General features: G+C 39.6%; 1 protein-coding gene across 1 annotated transcript in view; it reads left to right on the top strand.

Moving 5' to 3' along the window:
- Positions 1-405, top strand: part of LOC136849364 (uncharacterized) — a 2120-nt gene extending 1715 nt beyond the window's left edge. The window contains exon 2 of the mRNA XM_067122716.1: positions 1-405. This exon is cut by the window's left edge and continues 268 nt beyond it. Within this exon, the coding sequence (XP_066978817.1) occupies positions 1-405 (405 nt within the window).
- The last annotated feature ends 13753 nt before the right edge of the window (positions 406-14158 follow it).

Genomic DNA, 14158 nt, shown 5'->3' on the forward strand with positions numbered 1-14158 from the left:
AGTGTGAAATCGATTAAATATGTGTGCAGGTATGTTAATAAAGGTAGTTATATGACTGTTTTCGGCATAAGGAATGAGAAAACAAACGATGAAGTGTTGCGGTACCAGTTAGGAAGATACATTAGCAGTAATGAGGCAGTTTGGCGAATCCTAGGAGTTCCAATTCACGAAAGACACCCTACTGTTGAGCACCTCAGCATCCATTTAGAAAATGGTCAGAGAGTCTATTTCACAACAGAGAGTTCCCCTAGAATGGTTGATCAGCCACCAAACACAACCTTAACAGTATTCTTTCAGTTGTGTCAGCAGGATCCTTTTGCAAGAACTTTGTTGTATCCTCAGATACCTCGATATTACACATGGAAAGCATTGAGGAAAGTTTTCTGTAGAAGAAAAGTTGGTTAGCCCGTCCCTGGACATGATGCAGTCATAAGTGACGCCTTGGTTGAGTGTACACTGTTCACCCCAATAACGCTGAATGCTATTTCCTTAGGATGCTTCCTCATTCAGTTCGAGGACAAAGATCTTTTGAAGAACTAAGAACAGTAAACAGTGAAGTATGCCAGACATTTAGAGAGGCCTGTCAGAAGTTGGGTTTACTGGAAGGAGACCAGCACTGGGATGATACATTGCGAGAAGCTGAATTAATCTTCCCCCCAAAGCAAATCAGAAATTTGCTTGCTATAATGCTGACTGCATGCAGTCCATTGAATCTAAATGGTTCATGGAAAAAATATAAGGAAGCCCTAAGTGAGGATATACTGGCCAAAGTCCGTCGGGAAAATCCGACATTAGAAATTACGTTTGATCCGGACATTTTCAACAGGGCTTTGATTATTCTTGAGGACAAGTGTGTGGCCATAATCAATAAAACATAACTGCAACTCGGCCTGCCTGCACCAGTACGAAACCGACAAGACATACTTTACACAGATTACATACAAGAAGAGAACTACAACGTTGACAAGATGAGTGCATATATCACGAATAAGGGGCCCTTCTAAATCAAGATCAGGAAAAAGCATACCAAGTTATCTTGGATCAGGTAGTGAAACAACAAGGTGGTATCATTTTTCTTGATGCTTCTGGAGGCACAGGTAAAACATTTCTAACTAATTTAATTCTGGCTGAAATCAAGGTGCAGGGAGAAATGGCTTTTGCCATTGCCTCTTCAGGAATTATGGTGACTTAAGTTGCCACTTGACATCGCCAGACAGGAAAATCTTACCTGCAACATAAGCAAGGCAACTGGTGCTCAAGACATGTAAATTAATTGTATGGGATGAACGTACCATGGCTCACAAGAAAGCTCTTGGGGCCCTTGACGTCACTTTGAGAGATCTGAGAGGAAATGACAACCTGAAGGGAGAAGCTTTGGTACTCCTCTGTGGAGACTTTCGTCAAACTTTGCCCATCATCCCAAAACCAACATCAGCCGAATGTTTAAAACATTCATCTTTGTGGAGACATGTGCAGAAGTTAACTTTAAAACAAAACATGAGAGTACATTTGGGGATGAGAGTGCTCAAATTTTCTCCAACAAACTACTTAAGACTGGAGAAGGCAGATTAGCAGTGGAGTCGTCTGGCAAGATAAAATTACCATCTGATTTTTGTAATTTGGTGTCGTTCATCGCAGAGCTAATAGATGCAGTCTATCCAGCTGTTTCCTAAAACTATAACAATCTGAACTGGTTGAGAGAGAGGGCCATTCTTGTGGCTAAAAATGATGTCAACGAAGTAAACAATCAGATACTGGCCATGTTACCAGGCAAAGCCACTGAATACAAGTCTGTCGATGCCATAGTAGATGCTGACGAGGTCATCAATTTCCCACCAGAGTTCCTAAACTCACTTGATCCGGCTGGATTACCACCACATCATCTTTCATTAAAAGTAGGATCTCCAATAATTTTATTACACAACCTCGATCCACCAAAACTTTGCAATGTCAGAAGACTTTTTGTTAAGAAGATGATGGGTAATGTGACTGAAGCAACTATATTAACAGGAAAGGGAGAGGATGAAACAGTTATTATCCCACAGTTACCACTCATTCCAACAGATCTCCCTTTTAATTTTAAGAGGCAGCAATTTGCAGTGAGACTTGCGTTCTTGATCAAGATCAACAAGTCACAGGGACAGTTCATTAAGTACTGTGGAGTTGATTTGAGATCGCCATGTTTTTCCCAAGGACAACTATATGTGGCCTGCTCAAGGTTGAGTTCACCCAAAAATTTATTTATGCTTGCTCCTGATGGTGACACTAAAAATGTAGTTTACAATCAAGTTTTGTGTTAAAGTAATATTACGGTGAATTTGTGAAAGGTTTTCCTTTATAATTTATGTACTGTATTTATATTTTTAAAAACCTATAAATAAAAATTATTTGATTTTATACTATAGATAAGTTTGATTTCTATTCCTGTCTAATAGGAGGTTGGGACAAATAAATATCCAGGGGTGTTTTAAATTTTGTTTGTGTTCAGTGCTGCGGGTGTGCTCTACATTGTGGTCTGCTCTATGCTTTGAATTTTTACCATGCATCGCCTGGTACGTCAGCTAGTATATATATATATATATATATATATATATATATATGTATATATATATATATGTATATATATATGTATATATATATATATATATATATATATATATATATATATATATATATATGTATATATATATATATATATATATATATATATATATATATATATATATATATATATATATATATATATATATATATATATATATATATATATATATATATATATATATATATATATATATATATATATATATATATATATATATATATATATATATGTATATATACACACACACACACACACATATATATATATATATATATATATATATATATATATATATATATATACATATGTATATATATATATATATATATATATATATATATATATATATATATATATATATATATATATATATATATATATAATATTAAGTCTGAGTTCTGGTGGAACAATAGTGAGAAATGTGATGACCTGTCAGTGGCTCTCAAAGCAGGCGGATTTGTGCAGACATTGGAATATGCTTAGTCGCATGCAGAGAACTATTTGATCATGGTCCCAGCACATGGAAACAGCATGACAGATCATTGAACTAATGCACTGGAAGTGCCCAGACTTTGGTTGGGTATGTGCGTATGTGTGTGCGATCTCCCATGAGCTACTCATGAGAGGAACAGTGACTCTCACCGGGGAGACGGCCTCGATCTTAAGTGGATCATGTGTATTTAGCCTGGTGTAGTGTTTAAAGAAACCGCGAGTATTATTTATGGCCATAGAACGCGAGTAAGAACATCCAGTGACATTGATATCTTTTCCAGACTTTAGAGGGAAAACCCCCGGTTGAGAAGCAGTGGAACCGAACGATGTCTACATGATGAAATTGTCTATTTGTGCATTTTTTCTATCTGGAATATATACATTAATTTCAGGTTTTAATATAATGATGTATTTCTTTCTACAGGAATTCGAACATCGTCCTGGGAGGGACGAATATTTGGAAGTGGTGTATTTTATTCTTACGTACGATATGACTTTTACTGTGGTCTTTATGACTTATTACTTTGCTTGATGACCAGGGTATTATTCACTAGTATTGCTTGGCATAGAATCATTATTCTACTTGCCTGTGAAACAGTATTTTCTCTAGTTATGAATTACATTGATAGGGGATGTGAATCACACCATTTCATGACCGTAGCTTTTGCTGAATCACTTTCGTTAAATTTGTCAATAAAGTCTAGTTTTGTATATCAGTGTCTCATTTCAGTGGGCCTTTGTGTAAAGATAGGTTTAGTGAGAGTCATATGACGAAAGAGAACGGAACTGCTGACCCAAGGAAAGAGCCACAGCTACCAGAGGCCTCTCAAGGAAAGTGAAATGCTTAATTCTGTTCGTAAAACAGATACACCTCAAGATAAGATGGCCCTCCAAACCCAGGCCGTTAACATATATATACTGTATATGTGTGTGTGTATATAATATGCATATACATATACACACACACACACATATATATATATATATATATATATATATATATATATATATATATATATATATATATATACATACATACATACATACATACATACATACATACTAGCTGACCAACCCGGCACTGCCAAGGAAAACTCTTAAGAACTCAGAAAAATGTTCCTCCTGTCCCTTTTATCCAGGTATTACTGTGCTGACTGTCCCTTTTATCCAAACATTACTGTGCTGACTGTCCCATTTATCCAGGCATTACTGTGGTGTCTGTCCCTTTTATCCAGAAATTACTGTACTAACTGTCCCTTTTATCCAGGTATTACTTTGCTGACTATCCCATTTATCCAGATATAACTGTGGTGACTCTCCCATTTATCTAAGTATTGCTGTGGTAACCGTCCCATTTATCTAAGCTTACTCTGGTGACTGTCCTTTTTACCCAGGTATGGCTGTACTGACTGTCCCATTTATCCAAACAGTTACTGTAGTGACTGTCCCTTTTATCCAGGCATTACTCTGCTGACATTCCCATTTATCCAAGTATTACTGTGCTGACTTGTCCCTTTTATCTAGGTATTACTGTGCTGACTTGTCTCTTTTATCTAGGTATTTCTGTACTGACTGTCCCATTTACCTATGCATTACTATGCTGACTGTCCCATTTATCTAGGTATTACTATGCTGACAGTCCCTTTTACCCATGTATTACTATGCTGACTGTCCCTTCTATCCAGACATTACTATGGTGACTGTTCCTCTTACCCAGGTATTACTGTGGTGACTGTCCCGTTTATTCAGGCATTATTGTGATGACTGTCCATTTTATCCAGACATTACTGTGGTGACTGTCCCCCATGTATTACTGTGGTGACTGTCCCATTTATTCAGGTATTACTGTACTGCCTGTCCCGTTATCCAGTAATTCTTGTGGTGACTGTCCCTTTTATCCAGGTATTATTGTGATGACTGTCCATTTTATCCAGACATACTGTGGTGACTGTCCCATTTATCCAGGCATTACTGTTCTGTCTGTCCCTTTCATCAATATATTCCTGTGCTGACTATCCCTTTTATCCAGGTATTACTGTGGTAACTGTCCATTTTATCCAGCTCTTACTGTGGTGACTGTCCCATTTATCCAGATATTACTGTGATGGCTATCCCATTTATCCAGGTATTACTGTGCTGTGTGCTGACTGTTCCTGTTATCTAGGTAGTATTACTGTGGCGCCTTTTCCATTTATTCAGGTATTACTGTACTTTCTGTACCTTTTATCCAAGACTTACTGTTCTGACTGTCCCATTTACCCAGGTATTACTTTCGTGACTGTTCATTTTATCCAGCTATTACTGTGGTGACTGTCTATTTTATACAAACATTACTGTGGTGACTATCCCCCTGGTATTACTGTGCTGGCTGTCCCTTTTATCCAGGTATTACTGTGTTGACTGTCCATTTTATTCAAATATTTCTGTGTTGACTGTCCCATTGACCTCCCCCCAATCCTAAAAGCACTCCTAAATTAACTGAAACATCCCCATTAACCTAAGCACAACCCCCACTGAACCTAAACACACACCGCACTAAACTTAAAAACACCACTTCTAAAGGGAGAAGTGGAAGCGGGTAAGGATTTGAAACCTACTCTATTATCTAAGTTAGGTCAAATGATGGCCATGTGCTAAATTTTGTCTAGATCAGTGAAGTGGTTATTACATAAGTTAAAAAGGGAAGGGGGAAGGGGGATGGGAGAAGGGGAAGGGGAAATGGAGGGGGAAGGGGGATGGGAGAAGGGGAAGGGGAAATGGAGGGGGAAGGGAGTATGCATTTGAAACCTGCCATATATACATTGGGTCAAATGATCGCCAAGTGCCAAATTTTGTCTAGATCCGTCAAACGTTTACCACCTAAGTTACATAGGGAAGGGGGATGGGTAATGGGAAAGGGAAGGAGGTACAGGTTTGAAACCTGTCCTATTATCCAAGTTGGGTCAAACGATGGCAAAGTGAAAAATTTTGTCTAGATTGGTCAAGCAGTTACAACATAAAGTTACAAAGGGAAGGGGGGAGGGGGATGTGGGAAAGGGAAGTGGAAGTGGGATGGGGAAAGGGAAGGGGACGGGGGACGGGGAAAGGGTAGGGGAAGGGGAATGGGTAAGGGGAAAGGGAAGGAGGTATGGGTTTGAAACCTACCCTATTATCTAAGTTGGGTCAAACGATGGCAAGGTGCCAAATATTGTCTAGATCGGTCAAGCAGTTGCAACATAAAGTTACAAAGGGAAGGGGGAAAGGGAAGTGAAGGGGGGATGGGGAAAGGGAAGAGGAAAGGGAACGAGAAAGGGGAAAGGGAAGGGTAAGGGGGATGGGGAGAGGGAAGAGGAATGGGGTAAGGATTTGAAGTCTACCCTATTATCTAAGTTGGGTCAATTATGGCCACTTGCCAAATTTTCTCTACATTAGTCAAGTGGTTACCACACAAGTTTACAAATGGAGGGGGGGATGGGGGATAGGGGAAGGGGAAGGGGAAGGAGGTATGAGTTTGAAACCTACTGTATAATCAAAGTCGGGTCAAATGATGGCCATGTGCCAAATTCGGCTAGATCGGTCACGCGGTTACCACACAAGTTACAAAGGAAAGGGGGAAGGGAAGGGGAAGGGGGTACAGTTTTGAAACCTACTCTATAATTTAAGTTGGGTCAAATGATTGTAACTTGCCAAATTTTGTCTAGATCGGTCAAATGGTTACCAAATAAGATACCAAAGAATGGAGGAAGGGTGATTGGGGAAGGGAAAGGGGAAGGGGCTATTGGTTTGAAACCTTCACTATTATCTAAGTTGGGTCAAATAATGGCCACTTACCAAATTTTGTCTAGATCGGTCAAGCGATTACCGCATACATTACAAAGGGAAGCATGAAGGGGGATGGTGGAAGGGGAAGGGGAAGGGGGTAGGGGTTTAAAACCTCACCTTTTAGCTAAGTTGTGTCAAATGGTGGCCACATTTCAAATTCTGTCTAGGCCAATCAAGCGATTACAACATAAGTAACAAAAGGAAGGGTGAAGGGGGTTGGGGAAGAGGAATGAGGTACAGGTTTGAAACCTATCCTATTATCAAGATGGGTCAAATGATACTCATGTGCCAAATTTTGTCTAAATCAGTGAAACGGTTACCACTTAAGTTACAAGGGGAAGGGAGATGGGGCGGGGGAAAGGGAATGGGTTACAGGTTTGAAACCTATCCTATTATCTAAGTTGGGTGAAATGATGGCCACATGCCAAATATTGTTTAGATCGGTTAAGAAGTTTCCATATAAATTGCATAGGGAATTGGAAGCGGGATGGGGAAGTGGAAGGAGAAGTGGGTATGGGTTTGGAACCTATCCTATTATCTAAGTTGGGCCAAATGTTGGCCACATGAAAAATTTTGTCTAGATCTGTGAAGCGGTTACCCCATAAATAACAAAATGGAAGGGAGAAGGGAGTTGGGGCAAGTGAAAATGGAAATGGGGTACAGTTTTGCAACCAACCCTATTATCTAAGTTGGGTCTAATGATAGCCACATGCCAAATTTTCACTAGATCGGTCAAGTGGTTACCACATAGGTTACAAAGAAGGCGAATTGGTATTGGGGAAGTGGAAGGAGAAGGTGGTAAGGGTTTGAAACCTACTATATTTTGTAATTTGGGTCAAATGATGTCCATGTGCCAAATATTGTCTAGATCAGTAAAGCGGTTACCACATAAGTTACAAATTGAAAGGGGAATGGGTATTGAGGCAAGGAAAGGGGAAGGGGGTACAGGTCTGAAATCTATACTATTATCTAAGTTGGGTCAAATGGTGGCCACGTGCCAAATTTTGTCTAGATCATCAAGTGGTTACCACATAAGTCACAAATGGAAGGTGGAAGGGGGATGGTTGAAGGGGAAGAGGAAGGGGGTATGTGTTTGAAACCTATTGTATTATCTGTGTTGGGTCAAATTTTGTCAAGATAGGTCAGTTACCACATAAGCTACAAAGGAAAGCAGAAAGTTTTGGGGAATGGGTTACAGTTTTGAAACTTACTCTATTATCTCACTTGGGTCAAATGTTGGCCACGTGCCAAATTTTTTCTAGATCAGTCAAGCAGTTACCAAATAAGATACCAAGGGAAGGGGGAAGATGGTTTACGGGTTTGAAACTTACCCTATTATGTAAGTTGGGTCAAATGATGGCCACATGCCAAATTTCGTCTAGGTCAGTCAAGCAGTTACCACATATGTTAGGAAGGGAAGGGGGAAAGGGGATGATAGAAGGGGAAGGGGAAGGTGTTACAGTTTAAAACCTCACCATTATCTAAGTTGTGTCAAATGATGGCCATGTGCCAAATTTTTTCTAGATTGGTCAAGAGGTTACAACATAAGTTACAAAGGGAAGGGCGAAGGGGATAGGGGAAGGGGAAGAGGAAAGGGAATGGGGTATGGATTTGAAACCTATCCTATTATCTAAGTTGGTTTAAATGATGGATACGTGCCAAATTTTGTGTAGATTGGTTCAGCGGTTACCATACAAATTACAAAGGGAAGGGGAAAGGAGAATGGAAAAAGGGTAAGGGGAAGGGGGTACGAGTTTGAAACTTACCCCATTATCCAAGTTAAGTCAAATAATGGCCATGTGCTAAATTTTGTTTAGATTGGTCAAGCTGTTGCCATATAAGTTACAAAGGGAAGAGGGAAGGAGGATGGGGGGAAGGCGAAGGGGAAGGGAGTATGGGTTTGAAACCTACCCCATTATCTAAGCTGCGTCAAATGACGGCCACGTACCAAATTTTATTTATATCTTTCAGGATGTTACCACATAAGTTGCAAAGGGTAGGGGGAAGGGGGATGGGGAAAGTGAAAGGGAAATCGGGTACACGTTCGAAACCTACCCTATTATCTAAGTTGGGTTAAATGATGGCTAAGTGCCAAATTTTGTCTAAATCAGTCATGCTGTTACCACATAAGTTGCAAAGGGAGGTAGCACGCTGTTGGCCCAGCGTTCGACTCTCTGACTGGCCTGTGAAGAATTAGAGGAATTTATTTCTGGTGATAGAAATTAATTTCTCGTCATAATGTGGTTCAGATTCCACAATAAGCTGTAGGTCCCGTTGCTAGGTAACCAGTTGGTTCTTAGCCACGTAAAATAAATCTAATACTTCAGGCCAGCCCTAGGAGAGCTGTTAATCAGCTCAGTGGTCTGGGTAAACTAAGATATATTTAACTTCTTTGCAAAGGGAGGGGGAATGGGGATGGTGGAATAGGAAGAAGAAGGAGGAAAGGGTTTGAAACTTACTATATTATCGAAGTTGGGTCAAGTGATGTCCATGTGCAAAATTTTGTCTTGATCTGTGAAGCGGTTATCACAGTTACAAAGGGAAGGGGGAAATGGAATTTGGGGACAGGAAGGGGAAGAAGGTGCTGGTTTGAAACCTACCCTATTATCTAAGTTGTGTCAAATGATGGTCATATGCCATATTTTGTCTAGGGTGGTCAAGCATTTACCACATAAGTTACAAAGGGAATGGAGAAGAGGGTTGAGGGAATGGGAATGGGAAGAGAGTGCAGGTTTGAAACCTACCCTATTATCTAAATTGGGTAAAATGATGGCCACATGCCAAATATTTTCTAGTTTGGTCAAGCAGTTACCACATATGTTACAAAGGGAAGGGGAAGGAGGATGGTGGAAGGGGAAGGGGAAGGGGAAATGGGTATGGGTTTGAAATCTCACCTTTTATCTGAGTTGGATCAAATGATGGCCTTTGCCAAATTTTCTCTAGATCAGTTAAGCAGTTACCTCATAAGTTACAAAGGGAAGGGGGAAGGGGGATGGGGGAAGGGGAGTGGGATACGGGTCTGAAACCTACCCTATTATCTAAGCTGGATCAAATGATGGCCATATGTCAAATTTTGTTTAGATTGGTCAAGCGGTTACCACATAAGTTACTAAGGAAAGAAGGAAGGGGAAGGGTAGTGGGTACAGTTTTGAAACCCAACCCTCTCACCTAAGTTGACTCAAATTATGGCCACTTGCTGGATTTTTTCTAGATCAGTCAAGCAGTTACCACATAAGATAGCAAGGGAAGGGGGAAGGGGGTTTACGGGTTTGAAACCTACGCTATTATGTAAGTTGGGTCAAATGATGGCCACATGCCAAATTTCGTCTAGATCAGTCAAGAGCTTGCCACATACGTTAGAAAGGGAAGGGGGAAGGGGGATGGTGCTAGTGGAAGGGGATGGTGTTACGAGTTTAAAACCTCACCTTTTATCTAAGTTGTGTCAAATGATGGCCATGTGCCAAATTTTGACTAGATTGGTCAAGTAGTTACAACATAAGTTACGAAGAGAAGGGGGAAGGGAATGGGGTAAAGGGATGGGGAATGGGGCACGGATTTCAAACCTAACTTATTATCTAAGTTGGCTCAAACGATTGTTACGTGCCAAATTTTGTCTAGATTAGTTTAGAGTTTACCACATAAATTACAATGGGAAGGGGGAAGGTGGATGGAGAAAGGGTAAGTGGCAGGGGGTATGAGTTTGAAACTTACCCTATTATCTAATTTAGGTCAAATGATGGACATGTACCAGATTTTGTCTAGATCTGTCAAGCAGTTGCCACATATGTTACAAAGGGAATGGGGATGGGGGATAGGGGAAGTGAAAGGGAAAGGGGCAGAGGTTTGAAACCTACCCTATTATCTAAGTTGGGCCGAATGTTGGCCACATACCAAATTCTATTTAGATCTTTCAGGTTACCACAAAAGTTACAAAGGATAGGGAGAAGGGGGATGGGGGAAGAGAGAGGGAAAGGGAGTACAAGTTCGAAACCTACCCTATTATCTAAGCAGGGTCAAATGATGGCCACATGCCAAATTTTGAGCAAATCAGTCAAGCAGTTACCACATAAGTTACAAAGGGAAGGTGGAAGGGGGATGGTGGAATGAGAAGTTGAAGGAGGAACGGGTTTGAAACTCACCCTATTATCGAAGTTGGCTCAAATGATGGCCATGTGCCAAATTTTGTCTTGATCTGTGAAGTGGTTACTACATAAGTTACAAAGGGAAAGGGGAAGGGGGTTGGGGAATGGGGAGGGTGGTACAGGTTTGAAATCTACCCTTGTATCTAAGTTGGGTCAAATGATGGCCACATGCCAAACTTTGTCTAAATTGGTCAAGCGGTTACCACATATGTTACAAAGGGAAGATGGAGGGGGTATGGGGAAGGGGAAGGGGAAGGGGATAAGGGTTTGAAACTACCATATTATCTAAGCTGGGTCAAATGATGGCCATGCACTAAATTTTTTCTATATCAGTCAAGCGGTTACCACATAAGTTACAAAGGGAAGAGGGAAAGGGGTTAGGGCAAAGGGAAGGTGAAGGGGTACGGTTTTGAAACCTACCCTATTGTCTAAGCTGGGACAAATGATGGCCACCTGCCAAATTTTGTCTAGACCAGTGAAGCGGCTTGGATTCCTGTAGCGCACAAAGTTACAAATATATATACAAACATACAAACATTCACTTACATATATATATATATATATATATATATATATATATATATATATATATATATATATATATATATATATATATATATATATATATATATATATATATATATGTCCATAAGGGTAATTAAGTCAGGTGACTTTGATAAATTGTTCGTGAGAACACATACAGTGAAAAATTTTCCAAACGTGAAGGAATAAAAGTTCAAAGAGCATATGAATGATTTGAACATTCCAGGGTGGGTGGGGTCAAGGAGACAACCGGGAGTGCATGTTGTTATAAGAGGGAAGGAGGAGAACCCATGCAGGCATAATCTTTCATTATACGCAACAACGGGAAACTGAAATCATGAATGGTGGGATGAGTAAATATTAAGTATAGTTGGTGAAAAAGTAAGTACCTGAGGTTGAATTCCAAGACATTAGGGAAAATTATTAACGGGACTACAGAAATTCAAGAGAAAGTAAAAAAGAAAAATATGCCGTACAATAAAAGATAGGGTGAATGTGAGGGTAGACTTAACGGATAATGAGCTGTTCTGTAAGGAAGTCAATGTAGATAGAAATTTAATGAGCAACCTGATCTTGGAATAAAAGCAAATAAAGAAATAATGCCTAAAGCGAGAAACGCCCGAAATGTTGAAAAGGGAAGAACGGTGTGAGTTTAGAACAGAAAACGATTATGAACGAGGTTTGAAACGAAAAGGAATACTGGATGTATCATATTTGTGCTTAAGGTACTGTAAGTTATGATAGCATTAACAGAGAATCAGCGTGGAAAATTTCTGTAGATCGCTGGTATAGACAGCAAAGTGCTGAGATCAATGAATTTTTCGTGAAGAAATAAAGTGTATGATAGAGTCGATAGGTAGGAGAATGACAGGCTTGTTGTAAAAATGGTATTGAGGCAAATATGTGTTTTGTTTCTGTGGTTGTTTGAAATCTTTATCAATAGACATAAGAGCAAAATTATAGGGCAGGGTGATGGGTTTTGAATGATGTATAGAATAGCTGATGTCTGCAGATGATGCAATTCTCGTCATGAATGTGTGCAACTGATAGGGAAGTCCCATGGGGTGTCATTGAAGGCATGTGATTGATTTTTATACGGGATACCTATAAATCTCCGCTATATCCAGCTCCCCTTACTACATTCATTGGCATTTGATTATGATAAAGTCTCTGTTATATCTGACGGCTAGGAATAAATGACACATTCTTAGCTAGTTGTTTAGGATTAGAAGATGTAACTGTGAGTTGATAGAAATAGCAGGGTATTCCAGATCACCGGCAGCTGATCACACAGTATTAGATGCACACGGTCAAGGGCTGTCTGATTCGATCCATCATCCGTAACATTTGTAAATACCTTTCGAGTAAACAAAATTATTTACATTTTGTGATCTGAATATTTCTATCGCCACCCAAACTCCCACACAATCCTGATTGCTTCTGAATAAATGTTCGAGTTCACTCAGCTGGTTACACTGAGAGGAAAGTTAATCTTATTTTCCTATTAATAGCAAAGACGGTAAAGAAGTAAATCCTCCTCCCGAACCTTTGTTCTACAAGAATACGCCTAGACTTCCAGTAATTTTACAGATAAAAGTATAAGTGCTACGTATTTGCTGTTTATGATTTCAGTGCCTTCATTCCTGTGAAATACCCTTGTTGAAAAACAAGCATAGGTCATTGGTGGGTTATGATAAAAAGAAAATTGCAACAAGCCCTCTAGTATCTAAGACTGGGATGGGATTTTTGGGTTTCTTACCATCCCCCAGCTCCCTTTCAGCGTGCAATTTGATAGTGAAGAGACTCTACCATATCTTATGGAGAATTTGAAAGTGACCGCAGGAAGAGAAAGTTGAAACTAAATGTGAACAACAGTAAGGTCTAGAGGGTAAATGGGAACCCAGAGGATTATCCCCCTGAAGTTGCACCATACTCTAACATTAGCCACAGCTCTGTTACTGATTCAACAACCACAGGTCTATAATCAGGATCTGGGATCAATTCAGTGAGAGTACCATCATTTGCATAAGCAGGAAGATTGTTTTCAAGGCAGAACACATATTGTGCGTATATAAATAGTACTAGACTAAGATCATTATCCTAAGGAGTACCTGAGGCTACATTCCTGTAGTCCATTTATACATCCGTAAACTTTCTTCCTCTCTCTCTAAGGTATGTATGCTCTCTCACCCCGCTCTCTGTGACTTGTTCATCTCTGTATGCGTGAATGAATGAACCTCGGGTTTGAGACCGCGTATTTCATTCTCTGGGGTGACTTCTGGAATACATGGCTTTAAACCTTTCTTCCATCAGATTCATATTGAGCTGTTTCTGCGTGTATGTACGTGAGCTCTCTTTCTTTCTCTTGTGCCTATTTCCTTTTCCTCTTACTGTTACGTTGGTGAGAACGTGTGTGAATGGCAAAATATATTTCAGCATCAATTTTTATTCGTTATATTATAGTAAATTGTCTCATATTTTCCATAGAGAAATGAAAATCTTAAAATGGAAGATAAATTAATTTTATATTATTTATACTGATTTTTATTGCCTACCTACGTACATAGTTCTTTTA

Source organism: Macrobrachium rosenbergii, chromosome 21 (genome assembly GCF_040412425.1).
Source record: "Macrobrachium rosenbergii isolate ZJJX-2024 chromosome 21, ASM4041242v1, whole genome shotgun sequence".
Taxonomy (NCBI): Eukaryota; Metazoa; Arthropoda; class Malacostraca; order Decapoda; family Palaemonidae; genus Macrobrachium; species Macrobrachium rosenbergii.